The sequence below is a fragment of the Sinohyriopsis cumingii genome, chromosome 3 (genome assembly GCF_028554795.1).
Source record: "Sinohyriopsis cumingii isolate HCF-2022 chromosome 3, ASM2855479v2, whole genome shotgun sequence".
Lineage (NCBI taxonomy): Eukaryota > Metazoa > Mollusca > Bivalvia > Unionida > Unionidae > Sinohyriopsis > Sinohyriopsis cumingii.
Window position 1 is genome coordinate 90,488,340 of NC_142963.1, and position 14,451 is coordinate 90,502,790.

General features: G+C 34.6%; 1 protein-coding gene across 7 annotated transcripts in view; it reads right to left on the reverse strand.

Moving 5' to 3' along the window:
* Positions 1-14,451, reverse strand: part of LOC149803270 (uncharacterized) — a 350,601-nt gene that overhangs the window by 249,162 nt on the left and 86,988 nt on the right. For 5 of the 7 annotated variants that reach the window (XM_089952935.1, XM_089952932.1, XM_089952928.1 and 2 more), the window contains exons 4-5: positions 6,983-7,097; positions 4,836-4,871 (exon numbers count right to left, since the gene is read on the reverse strand). In XM_089952935.1, coding sequence (XP_089809061.1) covers positions 4,836-4,871; positions 6,983-7,097 — 151 coding nt within the window. The remainder of the gene's footprint in view (positions 1-4,835; positions 4,872-6,982; positions 7,098-14,451) is intronic. The other 2 variants (XM_089952930.1, XM_089952929.1) reach the window with 1 other exon arrangement.

Consider the following 14,451-nt stretch of genomic DNA (forward strand, 5'->3'; position numbering starts at 1 on the left):
AGAATAGACCATGATTTGGTTGATGATGATGGTATATCTGGGTCTATACTGTCTGCTGGTGGATGCACTTCACACACTGGTTAATACAGTACATATAAGCTTTCAAAATAAATACAGATCTTGACATACAACATTTTTCCCCATAAAAATATACAAAATTTAACAAATACTAGCAGTATGAAATAGATCTCATATTACCCAATTTCCTTTTCAGTTGTAACACATTTTGGGTTTACTGATGGTGGTTGTTTATAATGTATTTATCATATGAGAACTTTGGAATGTAAATGCCAATTTCTATTGCAGCAAAGAAACAATTGACACATTATTTCAATAATGTGATCCAATTGTAAAATAAGGTTAACTTCAGCTTTTTCAATAAAGAATACAAAATTCTTAATAAACTGGGTATTTTACTCACTAAATCAAAAACTAATTGTGATATCTGAAAACTGACAATTTACATGTATTTTATGAACACTACAAAACAAAATTATGACACTCGACTAGATCTTAATCAACAAGATGTCAATTGTTACGTGTTTAGGCTCAAATAAACAGTAACACAGAAAGAGTGAAAACAACAAGCTTTTTAAAATTTAACAAATAATTTATTTTCCTGGAAAATTCTGTAAAAATTAAAAAAGGAGAAGAACTTATGGTTTCAAGAATCAAATCCAAAAATAATCTAAGAATAATCCATGAATTAAATTGCAAGAGTCCCAGTAATAAATGTTCTAACAATTTCAAATTCAAATCCTAATGTAAAATCCAAGATGGATGATGATGACGTATGCTGTAGTCAGTACTGTGCTTATCTACAGTTCCTTGTAGAAATACAAATAATGGCACCCCGGTGTTGGAAATCCAAATTAAATTTGTAAGCAATGTCTTTCCAAAATTTCTGTGTGAGCACTCCTCAAAATATTTCCTGAGAATAAAGAATTAATCCTTCTGAAATCCATCTGATCTGAAGAATTATTATAGCTCAAATCTGGCTACAACAAATTAACTTAACATCAGTATGAAAAGCCCCAAACTAAGAAATCTCTCTCAAAACAAAGATTATATTGTATCATACACAAGAAGCAGTTTCAAAATTCGCCCAAGTTGCAAAATCAGAAGGGGGGGGGGATCACAGGATCATGTTAATATCACATACACAGAATATGGCCTTGGTTAGACCAATGATTTTATTCCCCAGAATACAAATTTTAGAAGTCTTTATTTCTTAACCCACGTAGTCCCATCATGACCTTGATAACAACCAATCATTTTAAAATAAAATAGAACTTTGTTTACTAATTCTAAATCCAGGTCAGAATTTAGATCAACACCTGTTGTCTATAAACTAACAGTCAAGGTCAAACAATTTTCTGAAAAAGTATCATTTCTTGTGAATAAATTTACAGTATAATAGAATGTAAGAAAAATATATAAAAAAATAGTTAAAACTTACAAATAAACAATTAAATTATAATATATATTAAATCAGATATACGTAACACAACCATGCTTAAAAATGCCTGAAATGTCTCAGTGACCAAGACCAATTCAAGGTATGTTTGCTTATGTGACTCTATTTGACTCAGTCTTCCCACAGTGACCACGTACAGCTCAACATCATTATAACGTGCTTAGTTATAATGCAATTTCTGATATAATGCAGCAGCGCTGTGAACCCCAAAATCAAAATCATATAAATCATAATTTAAAGAAGAAATTTTTTTAAATATATTTTTCAACATTTATATCCTCAAACCTTTACATCAAAAAACTACTGTACTTGATTTGGACGTTATCAGAACATGTTTTTACAGTCAAAGTTTAAATCTAATAGCTCCTGCTGTATTTAGGCAAGGTCAGATATTGTATTCCTAACAGGTTATTGAACACCAGAAATTGTAACAGAACATGTTTTTACAGTCAGTTTAAATCCAATCAGCCACTGTTGTATTCTGGACAGGTTATATATTGTATTCCTAAAGGCTATTGAACACCAGAAATTACCCATGTCTCTAATTTACTATAAGTTCATAGAACATCAGAAATTACCTGTGTCTCTAATTAGCTATAATAAGTTAAGAGAACACCAGAAATTACCCATGTCTCTAATAAGCTATAATAAGTTAACAGAACATTAGAAATTACCAATGTGTCTAATAAGCCATAATAAGTTAATAGAACAGAAGAAATTACCAATACGTCTAATAAGCCATAATAAGTTAATAAAACAGAAGAAATTACCCATCTGTCTAATAAGCCATAATAAGTTAATAGAACACCGGAAATTACCCATGTGTCTAATAAGCCATTACAAGTTCACAGACAGTCAGGGCCATTGCATAATACAGTCTGAATAAAGGCAGATGAATAAAAAGTTAGTTTTTAATCCTATCTCTTTCTTTACTTCTCAGCTGGTCTTTTTCACCATATAACAGTCTAATCAACTAGTTTCTTGTTATGTATTTTCAATAAGAAACAATATTCTGTGTATTAGTCTATCGTACTGGTACTTAAATACTTTGTTCCCATTTCTATCGGAACAAAAAACTCCTGCTCTAAACCTTATCCCACAAGACTTTAATGTTCCAAAATTTCATCAAAATAATTAGGAATGCATAACTTTCATTAAAAATATGTAATAATTCTATAACATCTTGCATGGTTTATATCTCCACATTTGCATAACTGCCGAGATGCAAAATAAGGACTTGAGAATGCTTTCTATACATATTCTGTTCCAATGTTGTTAATATAATAAGAATTATTTCAAAGTTTCTCTTTTTCTTTCATTTTCATCTTTAGTTTTTGGGGAGAAGTCATTTCAAGGTTTTTCTATTTCTAGTACTGGTAGGCATATTGGTGGCATTTGTACAAAGTTCAATATTCTTCTTAAGGATGGATGGGTAGAGAAATTTTGCCAGATACCTGGCAGAAAACTACCTAGCCAGGATTGGTATTTTTGGGTAGTGCAAAACCCAGGAAGGTCCTCGTAGCCAGGGAAGGTAAGCGTCAATCCCTGGTCTTGTACAAACTTGAGAGCCCTTTATGCCATAATACTTTGTCAAATTGGTGTACTTTTGTTCACCAGTTCTGGTGTTATGTACCGGCATATTTAATTGTGTGCTTCTGTCCATGATTGTAATTTGTAATTTAGATCATGTAACAGAATGTATACATAGTTAATTTCTGTCCTTTATTGCACACTGTAAATCAAATGTTTACATAGCACTTTAGTTCAGAACATTCAAGGCCCAGACTTGTTTACAAATTTTCTGGAATTTTCCGTAGGGATTACTCATATAAGGTCAAGTGAAAATGTGTATAAACAGTAGTTTGATAAACAAATAATTCACTCCTGTTTCACTGTCTGTGGAAATCCATGACCAGATTTTGCAACTGTGTTGATGAAATCAAACATAATTAGATGGGAATTATTTATTTGAAATATTCATTGGAATTACTAAAGTGCTCATCGACTTTTGGATTATAAACACTACTATGAATTATGGATTGCATCATTGTGTTATATCAGGACGTTCAAGACTATTGGAATTCATTTGGAACATTCAATATCATTGATCTTTGATAGGACATTTAGGATTATTTTGGATTTAATTCACAATACTGTAAGTGTCTCTTGAATTTTCACTTTGTATTGTGGAGAAATAGTTGGTTTCATTTTCTTTCTTTTAGTTAATGTAAGATATAGAGTCATAATACTTGTCAAGATGTATTTCGAGGTTTATCTATTTTTTGTAATAGTGGCCATATCCATTGGCAGATTGGTATAACATAAAATGGCTTTCATACCAGAATGCTTTTTGCCAAGTTCAGCTCGAAATCACTTAAATGGTGTTTAAGAAGTGGAAAAAAAGCAACTATTAACAGAAGCATGAATGACAACAGACAGAGTGCTATACTCAAAGCTCACTAGGCCTTGCAGCCAGGTAAGCTAACTATTATTCAACAGGCTATTCAAGTCAAGGGACGCAAAATAGTTAACTGATATAATAATATTTAAGCTAATGACCCCTAAAGTCATTCATTTTCATTGATGCTTATGTAATATAACCCAGCAAACGCTGCCATGTTTCAGACAGCAAATTCTGAACATTTCAACTGGCGGAGTTATGTCAAACACTTGGATTACACATACAGACAAAACCAAATGATTTCACGTACAGTGTCATCATACCGTTTCTTTAAATCATGAATGCCAAGGCTTAACACATGCAGACATTGTTATGGTTGATCTTTTATCTGCTCACATGCATGTTTACTAAATTCATTATTTTCAAAACTTAGTCAAACATCATAAAAGAAAAGCCCTAGTTAAAATAAAAACAAATAAAAGATAACACAAAAACTCTGTCATAAAACTTCTCCCTGCACCAGTGGGGATTCAGTTTCAAACCAAAGTATTGAAATCAGCAGTCAGGGTTCCTTGATTCAGTGTTGTAAGGTCTAATAATTTTTTTTTTTTTTACTTTGCTAAAATGTCAATGAAAATTTACAGAACAAATGATATTCCAGCAAATGGAACTAACTGGGGTTGATATTACTGTACTCTTGTACATTGTTTAATTAAAATTCATAAATATGACTTTTCAAGATCCTGAAAATACTTTCACATAGTCTAAGAAAATTTCAGCAATTTCCACCACTGTGGGAACCCTGACATTGCTTTATCATTTAAACAAGCAGGACAGAGCAGAAATTTTCTTTAATAGAAACTACACTGAACACATTAAAAACATCACAAAATATGCAACATTCAATATTTCTGTAATCGCCACTAATGGAACAGCCATAGTGGTCGATTAACCTACCATAATATGACCAGAACCTGTGTAGTCCATATGTGGCTTTAAAAGAAAAACAAGAGGATACGGTTTTATAACCATGTCCAAAAATTTAGTTTAGTTACCAGTCTGAAAACTTAAATTGTATGAATGAATGAATGAATGAATGATGTTCACAGATAAGCAGAAGAGTAAAAGGAAATCATGCTACTGACAAACAGCTTTCATCGCCACATTTTAAAAAGAGTGGAAATTTGAAAACTAAGCAAAACACCCACATGTTTAGCTGATGACTCACATAGAATTAAAATGTATGCACGCACAAAAATTATTTCTGTCATAAAGCATTTTTTGCAGTGATAGCATAATCCATGCTCAACTTCCTTGTACTTGTGATGCAGGTCTACCAAGATGCATACAAAAATTGTCAAAGCGCAAAAAAAATTTATTAAGAACAGTTGGATTCAATAACCCGATGATGCCAAAACTCTACAGGGGTGCAGAAATCCATTATCCATACTGTCCGAGTCAGAAATTTGTTCTTGCAGAAAACCAACATTTTCAAGGTTACTTGTCTGTGGACATGTAAATTGTGGCCTGTAACTTGGAATGACAGTAGTTCCCATTTGTCTAAGCAATGTTTACACAAATCATACAAGTATGTGCCATACAGATGTGTTGCATATTTATGTAGTGTATGCTGAAATTTATGTTAGGTCCTGAACCAGCTGCAGCTTCTATGGATACAACCATAGGGGTGCAGATAAATTCCAGTGAGATCAGGGTTAACTCATTTACCCCTGCTGCAACAATACTTACCTCCCTAATCCCCCAGAATGCCACAATAATATAGCATAGTTTACGGTACCTTAATTACGGTACCTTAATTGCATCCCCGGGTGCTGCTTTTGAGTGGCAGTATCAGTCTATACCTGTATCCCGCACGACAAGTCAAAGCAGCACAAACCAAATGTTGATTTCAAGCCATTTCATCATTATGCAGTTAACCCAATAAATTGTAGCTTACAGAGATACAGGAAACACTGTAGCACGAAGGGGAAAATATTTGATTTTTATAACACCAGAAATAGTGGAATTATTAAAATTTGAAAATTATGCAAAATGACAAGAATTAGCCACAGTGAGTAGAAAATTACCTTACTGACTCTACTGGAGAATCAGCAAACAAATGTTTGGGAAAATGGATTTAGTTAGCAAGAGTCTACATAATTCCAAGTCTGTTCAAAGCATTTTGTACATTTTTAAATGTTCAGTGAAGAACTCTAAGGAAGAAAACAAATTAAAGGGTAAGAAAAATATGCTGTTTGAAGTTTTCACAGGAGGTTAATGGTTGCAAGTACAAGTGGAATTTCTGTCACCATAAAATAGAAATAGTTAATGTGCTGAAGGTTTGAATTACTCAGTGTAAATTTGCAATGGATTTTATGGATTATTAATAAAATCAGAAGTAAATTGATAGGTAAATCATTAATTTTTACCTCAATGCCAGATTTCTATTTCTGCATTTTGCATGAAATTAATACCATTATGAACATTATTTTATTGAGAAAATCTGTGACAAATTTCAGCTTAAAAGAAATACAAAGCAAAGAATTTCTAATTCATTGCAAGTAGCCTCCTCTGTAAAAAATCAGTAAGTGCTGTTAGTCACAGGGATACAGGCAAAGGTACAGCTAACACTGCTCGAGGTGATCCCCATGCATGTATGCTATATGGTAACACCTAGCTATTTGCCTCAGAGGTTGAATGAGTCAATACAAGGCAACATTTTAATAGTTCCACTATTCTTTTCAACTATGAAAATATGGTGTGTTATAAAGACTAGTAAACTTTTTAATTTACTGTCTATGGACAATTTGACTATAACAAAATTTCTGCACCCCTGCTCTATCACCACCTGCTATACCCAAACCAAGCTCCAAGACAAAAGTCCATTGGTCAGTCATCTATATTTGCATGCCCATAACCACATGTCAATCATTCAATCTGTTTATTTGTCCTCACGTTTTAAAAGTCAATCTGTCCATTAGTGTACATGTCTGCAAGTTTTTAAGTCTGTCCAGTGATGTCTATTCATGTAGCAAATTACTAAACTTCTTGTCTTTCAGGGTCTATCCGTCAGTCAATGCCATTCATCTGGCTAGTGAACATACCTGAATCTGGAAACTGGACACAGAAGTTCTGGCGCCACGGTTGGATGCAGCTACATATGCCAGATACTGGATCACTTTCTTCGTGTTCTCGGTTTTACCTGCACCAGACTCGCCTCTGTAGAGAAGAAGAACAAATTATACATTATTTTCATTTCTTTAAATAAATAAAAAATATCAGATTGGCAATAACTTAGTTCAAATGCTTATACACTTTTCCTGGAACAATGCAAAAGCGGTGGCCCCGATTGTCTGAGTGCTCGCCTTTACAGATAACTGCCATCTCACCTCTGTCCATGTGGGTAAGAATCTCGAGTTCAGCCAATGTGGGTATGCAAGAAAGCTTGCTAGTAGCAGACCTGCCAAACCTGACGAGTCGGTCTCAGTAAGGCAGTTGATTTTTTTCTGTACATTTGGTCAGTTTTCAGTAAGGATTAACAAAATATCATAAACTGCTATTGTAAAGCTGGAAAACGTAATTAAAGGTTCGCTATTCGAAACATGCAGCGACAATAAACGTTATATTCAAATGAAAAATTTATAAAGTATGCGTAGACTTTATTTATCATGGTTACAACTGCACAAACTTTAGTTCCAAACCCTATGCAGCTCAATGGCTTCTTGCTATCTATCAACTTGATGTAATTCTTTTCCATTTCACATGACGACAGCATTCATATCGCCTGCCATGAGACATACTCAAATTGGCATGTGATATCCAAAAGACAAAAGTGTGTCCCTTCCAGCTTTTATTTCACAAGAATCTGATTATTCCTTTATATTCTTCTGTGTTGATTATTAACATTTTTCAAAAGGCTTATTTTCCCTTTCATCTTGAACATGCATCGCTTGCTTGATGCCATTTTAAAAAAATCAACAGTCTGATCATGCAGACGCTTCGCATGAACAAATAGGTGCAGTTTAAAGCATCTGAAGTGCTGCTGTAAAGTTAGTCTGGTTCCTTTATTCTAATATGAAATCCGGATCCAAATCAAACACGGATGAATAAATTATCTGAACTTTTTGGCAATGATCATCTTTCCATAGTTTTTGCTTTAATGCCATAAGTCCGTATTTTAAGGGTAATTTTCATAAGACTTATGGCAAAATCGTAAGGGTTGGCAGGTCAGCAGTAGCTTCCTGTGGGTTGCTGAATCTTACCAGGGTTTTCCAAGGTTCATCCTCCACCATTTATACCGGCTGCCATTCATATCACATGCTGAGAAATGGCGTTAACAACAGAAATAACAACATAAATGACAAAAATAAAAGACCGTCTGAAAAGGAAAACAAAACCAACATTGGCTTATGAATTTCAATATATAGACAAAAATTATCACAAGTTTGTTCCTTGGAATATTTCATTTAGACACTTTTTTAACATTTTCATTGCATCACAACCCAAAATACTTGTTAAATCCGTGACAATTACAGTCATGTACTCTTCATGGACTCTGATCACTGCTACCAGACATCAAGATTTTGTAGAATAGTCTGGTGACCATGATACAGTAAACCTGTTGTAAGCAACCTCTGCTATGAACAACCATCAATCACTTACAACCACAATCATAATGCACTGATCGATTTTATTATATAAACGAACTGTGATAAGTGACCACCTGCTTAACGCAACCTGTGACCACAATGTCTTGGCAAAATATGATTTTCAACACTGCAATAAATGATCACATCACAAAAACAGAAACATCACCAACTTTTATTTAATCATTTATAACTATGACCACTTAGACTATTCTCAAAAAGATTATATTTTAAAATATAGCAGACCTGCCAACCCTGACGCGTCCATCTCAGTAAGGCAGTTGATTTTTTTCCATAAGATTGACCAGTTTTCAGGAAGGTGTAACAAAATATCAATAACTACGATTGTAAACCTGGAAAACTTAATTAAAAGTTTGACGAGGCGACGATATTCATTTTGTTCAACTGAAAAGTTTGTAAAGTATGCACAGACTTTATTTACCACTAGTACAGTTGCACAAACTTTAGTTCCGAACCCTATACAACTCAATGACTTGTTGCTATCTCTCAACTTGACATAATTCTTGGAAATTCTTTTTCCATTTCACATGATGACGGCAATCATATCTCCCACCAAGAGACAGTCAAATTGGCACATGATGTCCAATAAACATAACTGTGTCCTTTCCAGCTTTTATTCACAAAAATCTGAAAACTCCTTTTTATTCTTCTGTGTTAATTTTTAACACTTTTTTAGAAGATTTTTTTCCCCTTTCGTCTTAAACATGCATTACTTTCTGGACGCCATTTAAATATTTTTTTAAATCAACAGTCTGATCATGCAGACGCTTTGCATGAACAAATAGGTGCAGTTTAAAGCATCTGGGGTGCTGCTGCAAAATTAGTTTGGCTCCCTGACTTATTTCACTAATCCTAATACGAAACCCGGATCCATATCAAACACAGATTAACCAATTATCCCGATTTTTCAGCAACTATCATTTTTCCATAGTTTTTGCTTGTATGCCGTTAAGTTTGTATTTTAAGGGTAATTTTCATGAGTCTTACATCAAAATCGTAAGAGTTGACAGGTCTGATATAGGCTAGCTATCGATTTTCAAATTTTACAACTCATGCATGTAGCGTGTTATATTTAATACTTCATTACCTCAAAAACTTGAAAAGTAAAGACTTCTGATCAAAAAACAAACAACAAAAACAAAAAGGAGAAGTCTAGCTACCGGTTAGTAAATCTGGTAGGTCAAGCATTTAATGACATTTGTTATCAACTGTAAACCAGGCTAAGGTACTTGTCACAAACTGCCATTGTAGTCCCAAAGTCAAGGTAGTGGTCTCATACATTGTTTGTCCTTGGAGTTGTTCCATATTGTTTGTGGGTAAATTAGGTCTTTGCCTATTAAACAAGCAAATGAGAATCAGTTCCAAGATTCAACTGATATTGTTAAAGAGTTGTGTTGTTTGTTGCTTTCTTTCAATGTTCCAGTTATTACATACCACACAAAAAAGTCAGTATTTGTTCAAGTTGTTGCAACTGGCGACATTCTAGGTTTATGAGTTAATCCCTTTACATCATTTGTAAATTAAGCCTTTGACTTTTGTCTCAGAACAAATAATTCCATTTCTGAGTTATTTATGTCAACCAATGTAGAAAAGGCAAAATACCAACCAAATTAAAATACAGACAATTTAAAAGTTGAATGCAATTTTCATTTCTTTTCTCAAACAATTTTTACTGCGGGATCATGTGCTACAAAACTATCAGGCTTAAGATGAATCGAAAAGAATGAAAAAAATTGAAATTAAGAAGAAAAGGTATTTATTTGATCAAAATACGTGTCTGATGACTGAAGCAAGTTCTGTGCCTATCAGATGATGTGGCCTTATATGGCCTAAAATGCTGAATACAAATCACTAACAACTGACAGGTAGTCTGAGAAGAAAAAATTTGGACCTCTCATGGACGAGAATGGCAGATAAATAAGTGCAAGTAGATGTCTGTAATCTGTATATTGGAAATACATCCAGTAAATCACATAAAAGGGTACCACCTACCACTGGCGGACTAAATATATTAATATGTGTATTGATAATATATCATATTGAAGGCTGTGTATCATGATCTTATTGATATGTAGCACAGGTGTATCATTTCACCCCTACCCTACTCATCAATCTATCTATGCATTCTATTCTGTGGATTATCAATTTAAAACATTTCTTTTGTAAATATCTACATGTACTATTTACTTTATGCATCTTTTTCAACAATTAGACATACTGGATGAGTTTTCACTCTGCAATAAAAAAGATTTTAAAAAAGCACAATAACCTTGTGGCATAATTTTCACACATTTTCAGGAAAACATCCCTTATTGTATTTTACTTTATTTTGTATAACTTTTGTTGTTACACATGTATTATATTGTCAAATGTTTGGAAAAGTTTAAATCTCCCATGGGCAAGTTGGATTTCGCATGCCCTGGTCATTGTTAACTTTTATAAAATTTGTTCTGCTCTGCAGAGTATAAAAAAAAGTTATCTTGGCACACCAAAGGTGCAACAGTATCTGTCATTTATGCAACGGGCAATATAGTGACAACTCAAAAAGTACTGAACATGGAAAAGTTAATGAACCTTTCAAACTCTATAAAATGAAACAACCATAATTCAGATTTTCCAATTTTAATACTGTCCAATATTATTTTTCACATGATTGCTGAAGCAGACAGGTTGTGGCTATCATCCCCTTATTGTCAGAAATACAACTCTTCCTATCATGTATAAATGCTTACAAGTCAAGACTCATAACTGCAAATTGCATAGACCCAGATCTGCCCTCACATAATGCGATGACAAATCTGGATTTATAGTTTGTAAGGAGTAATCAGTAAAACAAACAACACAAATGTTGATCTGCTCATGCATTATGCTATTTGCAGTTGGATTCCACTTATGTATGAGTATATATGGTATCTACTGAATGAAATCACTTGCTATTGACTTCAAAAAACAAAGGGCATGAAACTGTCACTTTCTGTACAAATATGATCCTTATGATTTTGATAGAACTGAATCAACCCTAATACATCAGTGTGTTCTACTATACTGAGCCATTATCAATAATACAATGTTTACCATGATGATACAGTAGTTTGCTGGTCTATATGATGTCATCACATGCTGTACCATAAATGCTTCATTTCAATGAACCTTTCATACCCTAAGAGACCCCACAAGTTGATACACAGGCCAAGTGATTGATCAATATGCAAGTCCAACGTGATGGTTAGTTCATAATTTAAGCTACTAATGAAGTTTTGTAGTTTCTCCATTAATTCAGATTGTTCCCTTCAAATTTCAAGACTCCTATAAAATATTTATTTCTTAAGTGTGTGATGTGATTTGGATTTTTAACGTAGCTTTAACAATTTTTCAGTCATATCGCTACGATGTCTGCAATGTGGCAGTTTATAGTGATGTCTAGCACTGGGGCATCATGCCGCAGACACGTAGCATGATGTCCCACCCAGTCACATTATCCTGACACCGGGCCAACCAGTCCTAACACTAACCTCTTAATGCTGAGCGCCAAGCGAAGCAGCTGTTAGTACCATTTTTGTAAGTCTTTGGTATGACTCAGCCGGGGATCGAACCCTCGACCTCCCGCATCCGAGGCGGACGCTCTAACCACTAGGCCACCGGAGCGGTTTATTTCTTAAGTAAGATTGCTTATGGACAATAGTGTTGCCTTCTTGTACAGTAATAAAATGAGGGCTGCCTTGGATTTTGGAACTCGACATTCTTGGTTTTCCAAATATTGGAATGGTGTACAGAAACAGATATTTGGCTCAGTACTTATCAGCTCAGTACTTATCATCTTGTGTAACATCAAATCCAGAGGCCAATGTTCATTCACACTAATTAAACCATAATTTTGAATACAGGTTAAGGCCTGACAATTTCTGGGAAATTGAAGATAATTTGGTAAGTGTGATATTGATATTTACCATTTTGTCTCAATTAATGAATTGTCAGCTGCCTAGATACATTTCATATAAACCAGACCCTCAAGCTTTACTAATTGATGCCTTTGCTTTTTCTTGCAGTATTTACAGCCTACATATGTTCTTCTCTATCTTTAGCTTAACCCTTGGCTGATGGGGGAGAGGAGGTACTGATGGCAGCAATGGTTCCCCAAACTAATGTCTGTTATGTTTGATCAGTCTTACTTACTGCCCAGAACATGAGATTCTTTTCTTCCACAGGACCTCACCATAATGCACCCACTGGAAAAGCTCAACTTAAAAGCATTGCCAGTAGGCAAAACCAAAAATGTGTTTCCAGTTGGCCAACTGTCCGTTTCCCTTTCCCAACACTAGCACACACACACACACACACACACACTGGTAAAAAATATGTACCATATATACTCGCGTATAAGCCTGTTCGCGTATAAGCCGACCTCCAAACTGAATAGGTATAAACACTAAAAAGTGCATGACCTTCATTTAAGCCGACTTACAACTCCGAGGCATCTCAAGATGCACAACGTAAGTTCTAAATGCATTTATTTAGGAAAACTTACATTTAAAATATTACATGTATACTTATCTCGAGGTTGGTGTGCATGATTATTAAAAAGAAATGATACTGTTTCATGTCCCAAGATTTACAGCAATTACAGTAGTCAATAAAAATACCTAAAAACTTAAGTTTACACATTGGCTCGCAGATAAGCCAACCACCCCTTCTTCCAGGCCATTATTTTTTCCTAAATTATTCGGCTTATATGCGAGTATATATGGTATATGGGGGGTTTTTTTACATAAAAAATGACCTTTCTACCTACCTACCCTAAGTTTAAAACCAGTGCAATATCAGGAACTAATCTTTTATTTTGTGGCCAACAAAAGAAAACCAGCACAGTTATGATATCAGACCTATCTCCAGTGATTGCCCTGCTTGGATTACCAAGGCTCAATCTATCCATCTTGCTCATTTGTACATTTTCTTTTGGAATATTTACCTGTACTCAATCATAATGGATAAGGATAAGGATAAGGAAAATGTCCTACCAATACAGCCATACCTAGGTTAGCAGATCAAGTTTTGTCAGATGGTTCTGCAACATCCATTTGCTTGGGACATTTCAGGAGATGTGTGTTTGGCCAGGTCTAATTTACCCAAGAATGTGTTCATCACATCAATACTGTGCTCAGGTACTTTTAATTACTTTCAACAGTTCGTAAACTTTCCCTTCAAATTATCCTCACACAATGATTTTGCTTCTGGCATTGCTAGTAAAGAGAGCAAACCTTTCATTTCTTAGATTGTAGGAATTTACAAGCATATAACATCATAATTATCTTTATATTAAGTGATCTGTAGCATTCATTCAGCAGCTTATGCACCAGACAGATGTCTTTGTACAGTCACACTTGTAGACATTTCAATATTACTTCAGGGCCCTGCGTGGCCAAGTGGTCTAAAGCACACACCATTACAGACCACTGCCATCTCACCTCTATCTGCATGGGTTCGAGTCTTGGGCTCAGCCAATGGTGGTTACGTGAGAAAGCTTGCCAGTAGCTTCTCATGGGTTGGTGGTTTTTCCTCCACCATTTATACTGGCCGCCTTGAATAGCCTATCTTATGCTGAAAAATGGTGTTAAACTCTATAACAACAACAACAACAACATTACTTCTTTAGCAGCCATATGCAGGTAATCTGTTAGGTGATACTGCTTAGCAGCTTATGCATGAGACAGATCTTTGTAGTCACTCCTGTAGATATTTTGATGGGACTGACAATATTAAGAACGAAACCAATCTGTTTGCTAGTTTCCAGGCTCTTTTTTGGGCAGCGATCTGGGACACTATTATAAGATGGCTGAAATCGATCATGCATGCTGCTGCCAACAATACTGATATTTTACACTACATACTGTATTCACTAGTTCTCCTTT